This window comes from Sinocyclocheilus grahami, unplaced genomic scaffold (assembly GCF_001515645.1).
Source record: "Sinocyclocheilus grahami isolate Dianchi unplaced genomic scaffold, SAMN03320097.WGS_v1.1 scaffold289.1, whole genome shotgun sequence".
NCBI classification, from domain to species: domain Eukaryota; kingdom Metazoa; phylum Chordata; class Actinopteri; order Cypriniformes; family Cyprinidae; genus Sinocyclocheilus; species Sinocyclocheilus grahami.
Genome location: NW_015505468.1, coordinates 1,037,851 through 1,055,782, shown reverse-complemented (window position 1 = coordinate 1,055,782; position 17,932 = coordinate 1,037,851). Strand labels below are relative to the sequence as shown.

At 34.7% G+C, this 17,932-nt stretch overlaps 1 protein-coding gene across 1 annotated transcript in view; it reads left to right on the top strand.

Annotated features, from left to right (window-relative positions):
- Window positions 1-17,932, top strand: part of LOC107600684 (potassium voltage-gated channel subfamily H member 7-like) — an 82,362-nt gene that overhangs the window by 44,770 nt on the left and 19,660 nt on the right. The window contains exon 3 of the mRNA XM_016292641.1: window positions 7,714-7,869. Coding sequence (XP_016148127.1) covers window positions 7,714-7,869 — 156 coding nt within the window. The remainder of the gene's footprint in view (window positions 1-7,713; window positions 7,870-17,932) is intronic.

Genomic DNA, 17,932 nt, shown 5'->3' with positions numbered 1-17,932 from the left:
CCCAATTCGTCGGTCATCCGACGTGACGTCTCCGTTCCCTCCTTCAGGGAACGAGGGTTACCATACGTAACCGAGACGTTCTTTGTCTTCTGGCATTTTTCCCGCATGTTTTAAACATGCCACTATTTATCCATTATTAAAGAAGGCTTCTCTAGACCCCTCCAATTGAAAGGGTTAGTTCACCCAAAAATGAAAATACTGTCATTAATTACTCACCCTCATGTCATTCCACACCCCTAAGACCTTTGCTCATCTTCAGAACACAAATTAAGATATTTTTGATAAAATCCGATGGCTCAGAGAGGCCTTCATTGACAGCAATGCCAAACTTTCAAGATCCATAAAGGTACTAAAGACATCGTTAAAACAGTCGACGTGACTACAGTGGTTCTACAATAATTTTATGAAGCGACGAGAATACTTTCTGTGCGCAAAAACAAAACAAAAATAACGACTTTATTCAACAACCTCTTCTCTTCTGTGTCATTCTCATACGTTGTTTATGTCCAGCGCTTCCAGGTTCTACGTCCGAATGCCGGCTCATTATTGGCCAAAGCTGCACATGTGAGCAGCGCGATGCATACGTGTGATGCTGATGCAGGAGCCGTCCAATAATGAGCCGCCGTTCTGACGTAGAACCTTAGGTTGAGCAATAGGGTTGGGCCGATAGACGATGCCACATCGTCCATCGCCGATGGCTGACAGACATCACGATGTTAAGCTGACATCGTGATTCCCCCACCCCCTCTCCCGCAATCCGCCGCATCCCAGTTCCATGTTCGGAAAGGAAATGAAGTGTCCTACGGAAACGCTAAAGGGAATAAATAGCCTACAAGATGGGAGGATAAAAAAAATATTTCAATACTTTTTCTTGCAATTATATCATTGGGTAAGTATAGGCGACTGTATATAAATTGCGGGCATCAGGGAGCCGCTATTGAAACCGTGTTTGATTGTGCGCTCTCATTTTACTTTCACTTTCAATTTTGAGATTCGCGATCACAAGGACTCTATACTATGGAGCGGCAGTACTTACCACACATTTGACAATATTAGATGTTTGTCATTGGTGCTCAGGATCTGCAAATTATTTTTGGGTGAACTAACCCTTTAAGTAATTTTAGACCTATTTCTAATCAAAGATCTTATAAAAAGTTGTGTCAATGCAACTGATTTCATATATGAATAAAAATGTAATCTTTGAAATATTTCAGTCTGGTTTCCGCTCCCAACATAGCACTGAAACTGCTTTGGTTAAGGTTGCTAATGACCTACTGCTTGCAGCCGATGCTGGCTTGTACTTTGAATCATTCTTAGCTCAGCCTTTGACACAGTGGACCATAATGTCTTGATCAACCGTTTAAAAACTTATGTTGGTATCAGAGATGTAGCTCTGGATTGGTTTATTTCTTATTTGTCGAATAGGTCTTTTTCCGTAGTGCTTGGAGATACCTCCTCTTCTCGTGCTCCTTTATTTTGTAGGGTCCCTCAGAGATCTATTTTGGGTCCCCTTCTGTTTACTATCTACATGTTACCCCTGGGTCAAATTATGCGCCGCTATGACATTGAGTTCCACTGCTATGCAGATGATACGCAATTGTATGTCCCGGTAAAGCCTGGTATTATTGATACATCCCATATTATGTTATGCTTCATCTAAATAAAAAATTGGATGTCGAAAAATTTTCTGCAGTTGAATGACTCCAAGTCAGAAGTGCTTATAATTACCCCATGCATCCCCAGTAGTGCTAGTATTAATAATCTCTCATCTAGTCTGGGTGCCTTATCTAATAATGTCCGAAAAGAGGCTCGCAACTTAGGTGTAGTTTTTGACTCAGAACTGTCATTTGATGTTCAGGTGACTAAAGTGGTGCAGTCTTGTTTTGCACAACTGAGGCAACTAACGAAGATAAAGTCATTCCTTTCTTTGGCAGATTTGGAAAAGGTCATTCTTGCTTTTATTTCTTCCAGACTTGATTATTGTAATGCACTTTATTCTGGTATTAGCAAGAGAAATCTCCAAAGATTGCAACTGAGTCAAGATGCTGCTGCTAGGCTTTTAACACGTACTAAGAAAAGTGACCACATTACACCGATTCTTGCTGCTCTTCACTGGGTGCCTGTGAGTTATAGAACTGATTCGGATCCTACTGTATCCTCTTTTAAGTCTCTTTTTAAGACTAATTTTTATCGTATGGCTTTTTCTTCATTTTGATGGTATTTTTTGTATTTTTTTAATGTACTAATCTTTTTATTTTAAAGCACTTTGTAACTTTGTTTTGAATAGTACTATATAAATAAATGTGGTAACACTTTACTTGAAGGGGTGTGCATTAGACTGACATGACACCTTCATAATCATGACATGACACATGTCATGAATATGAAGGAGGTTTTATGCATGTTTATGACAACTGCCATTAAGTGTCATTCGCTCAGTTATGTCATTTTTAATGCAAATATGACATTATTTGACCTAACCCTACCCCTACCCTTACCCCTAACCATAGCCCATAACAAAGACATCTCAAGCAATGTCATCTTTACATTAAAAATTACATAACTGAGCGAATGACACTTAATGACAGTTGTCATAAACATGCATAAAAAACCTTCATATTCATGACATGTGCCATGTCTTGATTATGTAGGTGTCATGCCAGTCTTATGCACACCCATTCAAGTAAAATGTAACCATAAATGTTAGTTTATTTATTTAACCTGAAATCAGTATGGGTAAGCCAACAAAAGTAATTTTTTTTGAGGAAGTCAGATCAGGTAGAAGTATAAAAGTAGAATAAACTAACAGATAAACTGTTATTTCTGCAGCAAATGAAACTGCAAAATATTACATTTTTAATTTAATAAATATTTATTTTATTTTAATTGCAATTAAAATGAAAAATAAAATATCTATAGTATTATTTCAATATACAATTAATACAAATATTAAATTGAAAAAAAATTCTTATAAATAATTAAATTTCCTAAAAAATAAATATTCATAGTTAATTTTTCATTTTCTGTAATTTTTTTGTACTTTTTATAGTCTAGAAACCACTCTGTGTGAGTACAGTTTCCAAACTGAAATTTTATAAAGTTTTAAAAACTATCGATAGCAAACGATAGCAAACTATCAAGTTTGTTCATCTGAATTAGGGGTCATTCACACAGAATTTGTTCTTGTGTCCTACAATATTTTGGAATTGTTGGTTTTAGTGGGTGTGTTGCACTGAAAAGAATGACAAAGACTTCATCACAATCACACTGCGGCATGTTTTTGTGGTATAGGCAAATATGTCAGATCATATAATGATGAAACGCCCGATTTACACTCTTTGTAGATAGATTAACTCTGGTTAAACAGGAATGCATGTTTTTGCACAAAAAAGGGCACAACTGTTTAGTAAATTTCCTCCAAACTCCTATCGTTGTTCTGTGGAGCCACTATTTCCATATTTTTCCACAAAAGCGAGACAAGACTTTGTTGAAGTGTTTAGCATAAGCAGGCTTTTAGCATTAAAGTGCATACAGAACATTAGAAGTCTTCTGGCAGAACACAGAACAGCATTTACTAATTCTTAAATAGTTCTTATACATTCACAAATTAATCTCACAGGGCAATTTAAGTGAGTAAAAAAGTTCTGTGCTATAAAATATTTTGTCAAATCACCTTAAATGTGACCCTGGAGCACAAAAGCAGTCTTAAGTCGCTGGGGTATATTTCCTTTTAGCATTAAAGTGCATACAGAACATTAGAAGTCTTCTGGCAGAACACAGAACAGCATTTACTAATTCTTAAATAGTTCTTATACATTCACAAATTAATCTCACAGGGAAATTTAAGTAAAAAAGTTCTGTGCTATAAAATATTTTGTCAAATCACCTTAAATGTGACCCTGGAGCACAAAAGCAGTCTTAAGTCGCTGGGGTATATTTGTAGCAATAGCCAACAATACATTGTATGGGTCAAAATTATAGATTTTTCTTTTATGCCAAAAATCATTAGGATATTAAGTAAAGATCATGTTCCATGAAGTTATTTTGTAACTTTCTTACTGTAAGTATATCAAAACTTAATTTTTGATTAGTGATATGCATTGCTAAGAACAACTAAGGACAACTTTAAAGGCGATTTTCCCAATATTTTGATTTTTTTTTGCACCCTCAGATTCCAAATTTTAGATAAAATAGTTGTATCTCGGCCAAATATTGTTATATCCTAACAAATCATAGATCAATGGAAAGCTTATTTATTCAGCTTTCAGATGATGTATAAATCTCAATTTCGAAAAATTGACACTTATGACTGGTTTTGTGGTCCAGGGTCACAGATATGCATTTAATGTGCTAACATCTAAATTAACTGGTTTTATTCAAGTCGATTATATGATGGAACCAACTTCAAAACAGTAGGGAGCACCAACAAAAATTATTTTTTGAAGTCAGATCAGAAGTATAAAAGTAAAGATAATTTGTATCATTTCGACAGCATTTGTATCACCAAATGAAATCACAAAATATTTATTTACATTTTTAATTTAGTAAATATTAGTTTTATTTTGAATAACCTTACAATTAATACAAAAAAAAATTAAATTCTTCAAAATTATGGGAATATTTGTAGCTAATTTTCCCTTTTCTAGAATTTTTCTTTTTAACTTTTCATTATCTAGAAACCTCTGTGTGTGCACAATTTCAAAAAATTATTTGTTAAAAATTCTTATCCGGTAATCACAATTTAATGAAAAAATAAGGAAAATGCATGGAAATTCATTGGTTGATTTTGCTACCAGGTTTTTCCATCTGTCCATTACCTAAACACACATAAACACCACTTTCTATTCAGTAAATCTGACTGAAATTGAGTGCGGTGTAAAACAGGCCAAATGCTTCACTTTAATAAGCTGCACATTCAATTTTACATTCAGGCTATTGTCAGTTTGATATATTTGCATTGGGACATCTTAGCAAATGGCTGAAATCATTTTGTGATCATATCTTCTCATTGACAGGACGTGATTTTCCTCGTGTTCAGAGAATTTTCCGAACACTTTCTCCTCTGCATGCTCATTAGGGTATACTGAACATGTAGATTAAATTACATTTGCGCAGAGTTGCCACAGAATATTCCACACCTCATTTGATCCATTTTTCTTGCCGGTGTTGTTTTGGAAGTATTAATGATACCTGCTGGTGCTGGAGACGTTTATGTACTGCTCAGGATGTGGGAAATGCTTAGTGCAGCATATTCTAGACGATCCCCTGCGTGTGTGCTGTATGAGCTTCAGCGCTGTGGAAGATGAGCTGATGTGTTTGACTCCTGCTGGCTCTGACTGTGACCACGAGGAGGGGTCTAAAAGATAGAAAGACAGTAAAGAAATGTATATAACGTTACTAAATGTTTCTATTTCAAGTAAATGCAGTTCTTTTGAACGTTCTATTCATAAAAGAGCCTTGAAACAAAATGTATCAGTTTGCACAAAAATATACGAAGCAGCACAACTGTTTTCAACATTGATAATAATCAGAAATGTTTCTCGGGCAGCAAATCAGCATATTAGAATGATTTCTGAAGGATCATGTGACACTGAAGACTGGCGTAATGATGCTGAAAATACAGCTTTGATCACAGGAATAAAATATATGTGACTATTAATTCAAATAGAAAACAGCTATTTTAAATTGTAATAATATTTCCCAATAATACAGTTTTTACTGTATTTTTAATCAAATATATGCAGCCTTGCTGAGCAAAAGAGACTTCTTTCATTAAAAATGATTTATAAACGACTCGGGTTATGCATGTAACCATGGTTCGGTTCATAAAGAATATGTTCTTGTACACCGTTTGCAATATTTTTTGAGTTGTTGGTTTATGTATACATGCAGACTGACGTTTTTACACATTGTGTTCACGTCTCTGCCAGTGCCATAAACAGTTTTCAAGACATAATGTCAAGTTCAAGCATTCAGCGTCTCCATCAGCATCCAGGACCGATGATATCTGTATATTATGTCAGTCACAATCTTTCAAACAAACACCCAGACATCTGAATAATCCGTCAGTGCAGCAGATATGAGGAGCCTGAGCATTTTTGTATCTTTTCATTACTAAAAAGGCTTTGGGAGTGAAATCAATGAGCAGGAGATACAGATGGATTGGACTAAAAAAAGAAAAAAGATAAGAGGAGAACGTTTGCGTCCTTGTGGACAGATTCATTGTGCTGTATAGTGCCTGTCACAGGCTGCTAAATCCTGCAGAATAAGGGCTGCTGAACAGGGCTAAGCCTGCAAAGAGAAGCACAGGCTGTGACCTCTGACCTCCGGGTCTGATTCAGCGCATTTATCCATGATCACACCCTCCAGCTCAGGACAGGTGCCTCTGGCTCTCTCTCTTTTTTTACTGATGCTGTCTCTTGGATGTTGTCGGCGCTGGAGTGGGTTTTTCAGTAATGCAGCATCTATATCAGACAGCAGATGAAAGCTCTTCACTCCTTCAGGTTCAGCTCCTAAATCTCACCTTCTCCTGCTGTATAGTGCAAATTAGTTTGTTATGTTCAGTCCATCTGCTTTGAAGAAGGAGTTCACAAAAAGTGTATTTGGAGGGGTCTAATTATGTTCTTTTGGGTTTTATCCTGCAACTATAATTTCTACTGATTATAAAGGGAACATTTTGCAATAATCCACACACACACACACACACACACACACAGATCAGTAATTTTAAAACTTTCTGTGAGACGGAATTTCACAAACAGCGTGAGTGATTGGGATTGAGTGGTACTGCGTCTTCTCCCACTCTCTCAAAATGCACAAATGGCCTCAACATCCATAATATCCACGTTGAGTTCGCTCCGCGAGTGAGCTGCACGCTGCAATACTAGACTAGCGCGTGTTTCGGACAGTTGACGGAATTGTCACTTGCACATACTTTTAAGTCATGCCATTTTAAACATTCAAGCTGTTTTAACTCATAGAATGCACTCTCAGCCAAAGCGCACACAGCCGCCTCTCAAACAGCTTGCGACTCTCGAGTGTCAGATTGAGTTATTACATATTTGATTAAAATAATTTCCTTATTGTCCGGCTATTCCATTTTATTTATCCAGGTTCATGCATTTTTATATGTAGCCTAAGTAATGTTGTTTAATGACTTGTTTGCATTATTTAGGTATTATATTATTTTATTTTATTTTATTTACATTTTTTTAAGGCAATAGATTTTTTGGTAACACTTTACAAAGCAACAATTTTTAAATTCTCATTTGTTAATGCATTAATTAACATGAACAGAGAGCAATTATTGTTATTATTATTATTATTATTATTATTAAGTTAAAAGTGAATCTAATGTTCTTTAGCATTGCTGGTGGCATATCATGAACCCTACCATCACTGCAAACCGAACCGAACCGAACCGTGGCTCCAAAACCGTGATATGAACCGAACCGTGGCAGTGGTCTCCGTGATCGTTACACCTCTATTACAAGGGAAGATTTTCAGTGAATAACAGCTTAAATTTGGCTCTCATCCTCTTGATTTGGCAGTTTAAAATATCCAGTCATCTTCTGTTTCCTTCGCAGCTCTCAGTATGATCGACTGTGACATGTATCTTCATTATCAAGTTAGATGTGTTCCAGAGAGCAGGCGAGGAGTGAATCAGAGTTTGTGCTTGTGAAAACTAAACATGTCTTCTTGTTCCTCTCGTAGGTTCAGACTTCCAGTGTAACACTCACATCATCCCAGTGAAGAACGAGGAAGGAGTTGTGATGATGTTCATCTTGAACTTCGATCATGTTCTAGACGAGGAGAACAGCGACTCTTTGGAGAGACTGAACCTCACGCCGCCTGCCAAATCTGAAATCAGTGAGTGCAAATTGAGTTTATTATTATTATTTTTATGCATATATGTATTTTTATTATTTTTTGGTTTCTTACACAGATTTTTCCCTACTAGCTGCTCTTTCTGCAAATATTTATGCCATCTGTTTCCTCAGTAGACATGTTTAAAAATCATGATCCAAACCAACCAGCCCTAAAACTTTGATATGAGGAAAAAAATAAATAAGATGAGTATAAGATCTATTATGAGTGAATGAACTTTACCTATAATGCATTGTGGATGTTACAAAAAAAATTAAAAAAAAATATATATATATATATATAATGCATATACAATATAATGATCAAAAATATAGTGAAAATGGTAATATTGTGAAATAATAATGTAATAAAATACTGAATAAAATTAATAATTAAAATATAAAATCTTACTGAGCCCAAACTTTGTTTGTAAAGCACTACACTGTTTTGTCTAAATTAACTTTAAATATTTTGAGATTTCTTAAATATTACATTTAAGGGGCTTATTAATTTTTTAGAATTAAAACAATTACAGTGTTGGTGTTGAAATGATAATAAATTATAGCTGATTATAAAACACTTCACTATTTTATCTATATACATTTTAAAAACTAATGTCAGCTGTTTTAATTGCTATAGATGAATTTGCTAAAATTCAACGTGTATATATATATATAATTATTATTATAACAAAAAACAATCATCTATTCTGAGTTTAAATTCCAGAACACAGTTGTGGTTGTGTTAGTTAATGCATCAGCAACAAAACTGAAGCTTTCAACAACCACTATTATTACTTACTTAATATTATAACATTATTATTATGTGTGTAAATAATGAGAAATAATTTCTCTGATGATCATTTTGTAACTTACATTAGAGCTGCTTCCTAGTGACTCCTTCACAACCCCACCTCTGCTGTGCTAAACCAGCCGTTCTAATCAGTCGTGTTCAACAGGAAGTGCTTTAACTGGCCAGCGCAGTGAGGCGTTCCTCAACAGAGCGTGCTAATTAGACAGGAGCTTCTCGCTGAGACTGTTCAGATTCAGGTGGGACGCTGGTATCTTCTGCTCTTGGCTCAGATGAGGGATGCTTTCAGAACTGGCTTCACATCAAGGCTTTAACACGTTCATCAGCAGGTGCAGATTTCGTTTTACTGGCCAGCACAACAAACCAATCTTCTTCTTTTTGGCACCTTTGGTGATCTAATTGACACATAAAGTGACCAATCACATTTAGATGTGTTTTTGCATTATTTATTTTTTTGCATATATGTATTGTTTTATTTATAAACATTTATTCTTTCATTGGTTTTATATATACTGTATATGGTTTTATATATATATATATATATATATATATATATATATATATATATATATATACAGCACCCCATATAGACAAAATCCAGGTGTGAACAACTTGTTGCATCTTTCCCAAAAAGACTCATGGCTGTATTCGATCAAAAGGGTGCTTCTACTAAATACTGAGCAAAGGGTCTGAATACTTAGGACCATGTGATATTTCAGTTTTTCTTTTTTAATAAATCTGCAAAAATGTCAACAATTCTGTGTTTTTCTGTCAATATGGGGTGCTGTGTGTACATTAATGAGGAAAAAATTAACTTAAATGATTGTAGCAAATGGCTGCAATATAACAAAGAGTGAAAAATTTAAGGGGGTCTGAATACTTTCCGTACCCACTGTATATATATATATATATATATTGTGGCGGGACGATCAAACGACAGACACAGTGGGTGAGGCGTCAGGCCTCAGAGGCCTTTTATTAACAGAAAAGAAACAAAGTGTCCAGAAAAAAGGGAATCAAGTGTCCAAAATAAACAGGGGATCTGGTGTCCTCGTCGTGCCATGCGGGGTTCGTGAAGGGAAGGGCAGTGGTCAGGAAGGAAGGGTCCAGGTAAGGGGCGGAGTCTGGCAGCTGCACGTGCTCTGGCGGCACGGGAGTCCCTCTACGCACCCTTCTTGGACCCACGAGGGTGCGTAGAGGGACTCCCGTGCCACCAGAGTTGTGAGCTGCCGGACCCGCGGTCCGGACAAGAACCTTACCCGTTGCACGGCCGTTGGGCCAGGATGCCAGGATGCCGGGCCGTCTAGTCCCTTTGCACGCCGTGGGCAACAAGAAGGATGCAGCCGCTGGAAGAAGCCGCCGCCCCTCGCGCCCCGGACTTACCGGGACCCTTCCTTCCTGACCACTGCCCTTCCCTTCACGAACCCCGCAGCACGACGAGGACACCAGATCCCCTGTTTATTTTGGACACTTGATTCGCTTTTTTCTGGACACTGTTTATTTTCTGTTAATAAAAGCCTCTCTGAGGCCTGACGCCACACCCACTGTGTCTGTCGTTTGGTCATCCCACCACAATATATATATATATATATATATATACTTACACACACACACACACATAAAACCAATGAAAGAGCAAATGTTTATAAATAAAACAATACATAATTTTACATTTAAATGTAAAAATATGGGAAATAAGCATGCACAATTAAATGCAGATCAATAAAAAAACTAAATTCTCTAATATTGGCCAATAACTAACAAAACTTTGTGGTTTGTGTATAATATTCATCAGACACACAGTGAACTGCTGTGACTAATATTAACCGGGTCACATAAAGAAAGAGCCTCAGTGAGGATGAGAACGGAAGCGGATGATATTAATGCATTTATCATCTCCATCATCTCCATAACTTCCTGTATCTGCGGGCCGGTTTGCTCTGACAGGGCAGCGGGCTGCAGGGTGGACGATCGTGGCAGGATGACGCATCTGTGAGTGTCGTGTGCTCGTTTACAGCTCTATAGCTGCTCGGGCCTCAGGTCCGCCTCAGCGTCTCTACATCCTCACTTAGCAAACACACCGCTTTAGGTGAAGGTTATTTATAGTGGAGAATGCTGCAGAGTGTGTGTGTGTGTGTGTGTGTGTGTTTTCTGCCTCTGGGTGTCATGGAGAGTCTGTGTCAACAAGGACTCACCGCTGAACCCTGCTTGTATGTGTTACAATGAGACCCAAACCTAGTAAGGACTTAAATACACATACTCATATTGAACGTTTCTGATTATGATGTACCACACAATTTTGTCTAAATAAATAAAAAAACACTTAAAACTAAAGCCAGTTGTTTTAAATGCTACAAATGAATTTAGGCATCACAAAATCTTGATATAAAGCATGAATTTTTGCTAAATATTATACATAAGTGTTATTACAGTTTTTACTTGTCTTTTTAAAAATTAATTGTTTTCATTGAATTGAAAATAAATTATAGCTGATAAAATACTACTCTATTTTTTTATAAATAAATTAAACATATGCTACAAATAAATGTAGGCATCATGATATGGATATTTCAAAAACCACATGGATCTGAAAATTTTGAGATCACATTTCAGGACACACACACATTATACATACAGTATATATATATATATATATATATATATATATATATATATATATACTTTTTTTTGTGTTACACAAAAGAAAGAAAGTAGGGACGACATAAGAAAATGTCAGACTTTTTGGTAAATTATTCCTTTAATATAACCTTTATATATAAGTGGGAATGTACAAATTCATGTCCTCATTTTAGGTATTGTCCATAGAATAATTAATTAATTATAAATTAAATTAGAATAGTCCATGTTCTTAACAAACCATATGGATGAACTGAGGCAGTGGACCAACTGACATTCATGGCCTATATATATATATATATATATATAATAAGAATGAGAAGAATGTGTTGTCTAAAAAAATTACTATGGTCATTTACTTTTATGGTGAGATGCCTGCATTGATCTTTGAATCTGTTTGCACTAAGATTATGCATCTTGAGTAATAATCAAACTGATATCCCACATAGCAAGTGCAACCAAGAGGCATTGCAAATCAACCCACTCAAAGTGGCATATCAAGACACATTACAGTATGTGCATTGAAACCTGAGTGAAATAAAAGGCCGAATGATTGGAGGAAAGATGATTCCTCCATTACATTGTGTAAAGTGGCTGACAAAATTACTGTAAAGGACCAGTTCACTTACAAATGAATGTTTTCATGTCATCATTTACTCACCCTCATGTGGTTCTGCCATTGTGTTATCTTCCTCCTGTGAAATGCAAAATGAGATGTTAGACAGAATGTCTGAGCTGCTCAGACAATGAAAAGTGGAGGATTTCTGTCAAAACAACAACAACAACAACATCATGACAGTGCACTATATTCCAAGTGATGTGTAATAGCTTTGTATACAGATGTAGAACTTTGATTATATGAACTCTGAAAAATTATTAAATGGATTTTTAAAAAGCATCAGTAGGACAACACTAACATTAAAGGAATAGGTCACCCAAAAATGAAAATTGTCTGAATATTACTCACTCTCAGGTCATCCAAGATGAGTTTGTTTCTTCATGGGAACAGATTTGGAGAAATTCAGCATTGCATCGCTTGCTCAGCAATGGATCCTCTGCGGTGAATGGGTGCCGTCAGAATGAGAGTCCAAACAGCTGATAAAAACATCACAATAATCCACAAGTAATCCACACCACTCCAGTCCATCAGTTAATGTCGTGTGAAGTGAAACGCTGCATGTTTGTAAGAAACAAATCCATCATAAAGATGTTTTAACTTCACTTCTGGCTAAAATATGAGTCTTCTATCCATAATAACACTTCCTCCAGTGAAAAAGTCCATCCCCTGTTGTCCTCTCATATCAAAATCCACACACATATTTGTTTAGAATTGTTTTAGACTGTTTTTGCTTGTAAATGTGTGCATATTTGTCTTCTGATTCAGAAAAGACAACTTTTTCACTGAAGAAAGCAATATTATGAATAGTGGACTTTACATACTTTACATTAGCAACAATTTGAAGTTAACAACATCTTGAAGATGACTTTGTTTCATACAAACATGCAGCTTTTGGCATCACAAGATGTTAACTGATGGACTGGAGTGCTGTGGATTACTTGTGGATTATTGTGATGTTTTTATCAGCTGTTTGGACTCTCATTCTGACGGCACCCATTCACTGCAGAGCATCCATTGGTGAGCAAGTGATGCTACATTTCTCCAAATCTGATGAAGAAACTAACTCATCTATATCTTGGATGACCTGAGGCTGAGTACATTTTCAGCAATTTTATATTTTGTGGTGAACTATTCCTTTAACTGTAGATTTTAACATGCAAAACAATATACCATCAGATCACATATGCATACAAATATTTAAAATCCTTCACCACATATATGTGCAGAATTCCTGTGACACATTCAAATTTAGACTGAAGTGACTTTTGGGGCAAACAAGAAACTAATTATGCATAAACTTGCCAGTATCATAGCAACAAATGGAAGTGCTGGAATCATGGGATGGAATCCCCAGGTTCTAGTGTATTCTGAAATAGAAGCTCTATCAGTCTGAATGAGAATGTCACATGCTTAGACTGCAAAACTCCTCTGCTTTGATTAGAAAACAGCAAACACAATGTAATTTACATGCTAATGTACATTAGAATCATGATAACCAAACCGCACATGACCTTCAAATCAAGCAATCTACATATGCACTGTGACTGTTAGCGTGCGCACACACACACACACACACACAAACTTGCTGTCATTAATAAGTTGTTAGGATAGAGCCTTTTGTAATGTTCCGTATATCTGTGGCAATGTAATTTACATGCTAATGTACATTAGAATCATGATAACCAAACCGTACATGACCTTCAAATCAAGCAATCTACATATGCACTGTGACTGTTAGCGTGCGCACACACACACACACACACACAAACTTGCTGTCATTAATAAGTTGTTAGGATAGAGCCTTTTGTAATGTTCCGTATATCTGTGCTATAATGGAATAAACTACCAGTGTTCACGCCTGTATTGGCCATTTCATTTTCTGTTCAAACCAATTTATGCATCTGGATTAAGTCTTAGTAGAAGCAAATGAAAACTAGATATTAAATGTGCACTAGCGGCCTAAACCAGTTATGGTATAATAATAATATCAGTCATATACTATATAAAAGATATTGGATTATCTCAGAATAAAATAATAATTATGTGTGTGTGTGTGTGTGTGTGTGTGTGTGTATATATATATATATATATATTCTCTTATTCCTTCAAGATGGGGCAATATTTTCGTTTGTATAATGTACTACATTCACAATATATATTATATGATATATATATAAACACAATATAATTAATATTAAAATGCAAGTAAACATATAATTATAAAAATGTTTACTTCAATAGTTATATTTTATATATTTTGTTATATTTTAGATATATTTTTTAAATTATACATTTAAAACTAGATTTATGTCAAACAAATCTTAGTTTTCAACTACCCATGTACAGTATGCTTATTTTTTTAAGTTTCATTCAATAACCAAAGCACAAATGTTCATAAACAAAACACAGTGAACATGATATTTAAGATCTCGCCCAGGGCCTCAGAAACGGTTTAATTTAAATTCTCCTATTTTTTCTGACAGCCAAATGGTGTACAATTGTCCGAGCGGCCAGCGTTTCTGGCTATGTTGTAGATGGCTAGTAGTTCCAGCATTGGAGTCCAGATACACAGAGCGATAGAGAGAGATGTTGTGCAGAGAACATGATTGAGTATTAATGTCTGACAGTCACAGGAAGAAAAGGAATGTGGCCATGATGGTTTAATATCTTATTATGCTTAATTAACCTCACGGCTCTGACTGACTTTCTCGCCGTCAACATCACTCATCGCAAACGTCAGGAATCACAAAGCTTGACGTTTGACTTTTCTGTGCCGTGTACTGTACATGATGCTTTCAGTGATACGTGTGTCCTCTTGTTCTTTCTGAGAGAGTCTGAAGTGCTAGCCAGCAGTAATGTGTGCAAACACACTGCAGAATCACCGCACATAGAGGTCACACACTCATTCACTACCAGATCATCTTCATCTTTGTCAGGAGTTTTCAGAAAGTCATCCGAGTGCAATGCAAGTGTATTAAGGCTCTTAGATAGGAATCCACTCTTGTGTGCCATTTTTCACCGCAACTTCAAATTAGACAAAGTGAGAAGTTACATTTTGCATAAAGAACATTAAACCTATTTAGGACCAATAAGATTGTTTGCACGTGACATTATTTGCATACCAATTATGCACATCTTGCCCCAAAATTATCATAACTAAACATTTGAGTTTGTTTGTCTTGTTCTCAGTTGTGAATCCATTACTGTAATGCAGTCAACAGGTTATTACTGATAATTAAAAATAAAACCTATTAGAACATGTGTGTTAATTAAAATAAAGCTGTAATAAAACATAAATATTAGATGAACAATTAAACAACTATACAAAAATGAGAAATGTTTCCTTAGCAACTAACTGAAATAAGTTTAAGCACTACTATAAATTACTCGAAATAAGCAAAAACAAAAATAAACTGGAAACTGAAAATATAAAGATAAATGCTTATTCAAAATATTAATAAAAAATATTAAAATAATACTGACCTATTTCTACACATCATCTGAAGCAATAAACAACTCGTATCTCCTTGTTATCCATGTTGATGAGAGTGGATTCTTATCTAATGACAGATAAATGCATTCTGTGACAAGCGTTCATGAATCTCTCTTGATTTTGCAGTAAATATGATCACTAGAAGTAATATTATTAGTAGTGCTTAATGAAAACATTACTAAGCATCCAGATAATAATGACAGATACAGTACAATGTAGTTTATTATATTATATGCTGATATTCTATAATATTATACTATATTAATTTTTTTTCTTCAATTTTAACCTCTAAACAGAGAAAGGTATAAATAATAATTATACTTTGTAACAGCGTAGTTATTGTTAATTGAAATTTGAATTAATTGAAATAAAGCTGAAATATAGACTATATATAAAAATATTTTTAAAAAGCATAAAAATGACAAAAGCACATAAAAATAGTAACAAATTGTAAAAAAAAAAAAGGAGTGAAATGTAATCATTAGGAGTAATAGTGATATTTGCCTTAGTAAGCACTACCAGTAATACGAATCCAGATAATGATGACAGATACAGTATATACAATAATATTAATAGTAATAATTTGTTACAATGTTGTTATTATCTAAAACTTCAGTAATTGAAATAAAGCTGAAATAAAATAGGAAAAAAAATGTCCCATCGGCAGCTAACTGAAATAAAAAGTTTAGTTTGAAGTATTAAAATTACTATAAAAAAAACAATAATAATAAATAAAGTTATACAGAAATATATATATTTTTTAAATATATAAAATTGCAAATATTACTAAGACTTGCTAAAACTGAAATTGTAAGTCAATAAATATAGTGAAATATATATAATGTATTATATTTAGTGCTTTTCAATGCGATTAATCGCATCCAAAATAAAGGTCTTTGTTTACGTAATATATGTGTGTGTACTATGTATATTTATTATGTATATATACATACAAACACATGCCTGTATATATTTAAGAAAAAGATGTTGTTTATATATTAAATATATTTATGTATAGTATAAAATATAAGAATATATTTATGTAAATATAAAAAAATATATATACTCTATGTGTGTGTATTTATATAGACATAATAAATATACACAGTACACATACATATATGTAAACAAAAACTTTTATTTTGGATGCAATCAATCGCGATTAATCATTTGACAGCACTAATTATATTATTATGTTTGCCTTAGTAAGCACTACAATTCAAATAATAATGACAGATATAGTAAATATATTTAAGGAGAATATATTATTATATTATATAAAATGATTCCGTTTCTTCTTCCACTGTAGCATCTAAACAGACATTAGCATTAATAATAATAATAATAAATTGTTTCCTAAAACTGAACAATTAAAATTGTCTTTTGTTATTGAAATAAAGCTGAATAAAATATATAAAATATGTTTCATTTTGGCAACTATCTGAGATAAAAACTACTAAAATTACTTTTTAAAAAATTGAGTAAAAGATTAATATTTGCCTATTGTTTCTTCATTCATTGTAACTTTTAAACAAGCTGTTGTTTAACTGTGAAACACATACACACACACGTGGGATGTGGGAGCGCTGTAGGGGGCATCGGTCAGCGGCGCGCCTGTATCATGTGTGTTTGTGACGGCAGAAGGTCAGCGGGACGCAGTGACAGGACGTGAAGGGCTCGCTGAGTGAGGAATCCTCATATTCCCAAACACTAGCTCACTTTCAACCCGCCATTGTGATTGAGCATCCAAAGCAGCCCTCCTGAGGAGTGCTTACAGTCCTGAACACAACACTGAGATCCTCCTCCTCATCAGCATCAGCCAGTGGGTTAAACACCTGCCTCTGTTTCACAGGTGCTCCTCTTTAAACCCCACTGAGCTGAATGAGGAAAGCTGACGGCGAGGGAGAAGCTATAATTCAGCGAGCTGGAGTCAGAAACGCTGTACACCTGCGTACTGTAATGCATGACACCAATTACAACTTAATTAAAGATATATAGAGATATACAAATCTAATAATAATAAAAAAAATGACAAAAGCACATAACAGAATTACTCAAACTTGAACTACAATGGCCATAAAATGAAAACTGAAATTATAAGAATAAAGCCATTGCAAAATATTAATAAATGATAAATGTATCACTGATAGAAAAAAATCACTGATTTGTTATTATTGCAGTATTCATAATACATTCTTTATTGATTCTTTACTGTAGTTTATTCTTTACTGTTTTTCTTTTTCTGGGTTGTAAATATTTGTACATATTGGTTGGTTCTTTATTTATTTATAATTTTGTACACATACTTTATAATTATATGGTTTGTTTTCTTTTTTGTACATTAAATCTTTGGCAGTTCGTTGTCCTTGCATGGTCTCTTGCCTCCTCCATCATTTTGCAAATTTGCCGCAGTCTCAATGTTACTCCTTTTTTCCCCTAGACAATCTTAAAAGGGTCGTAACACTGATGATTTTCATTTATTATTGTGTCAAAAATGTGTGCGGGTG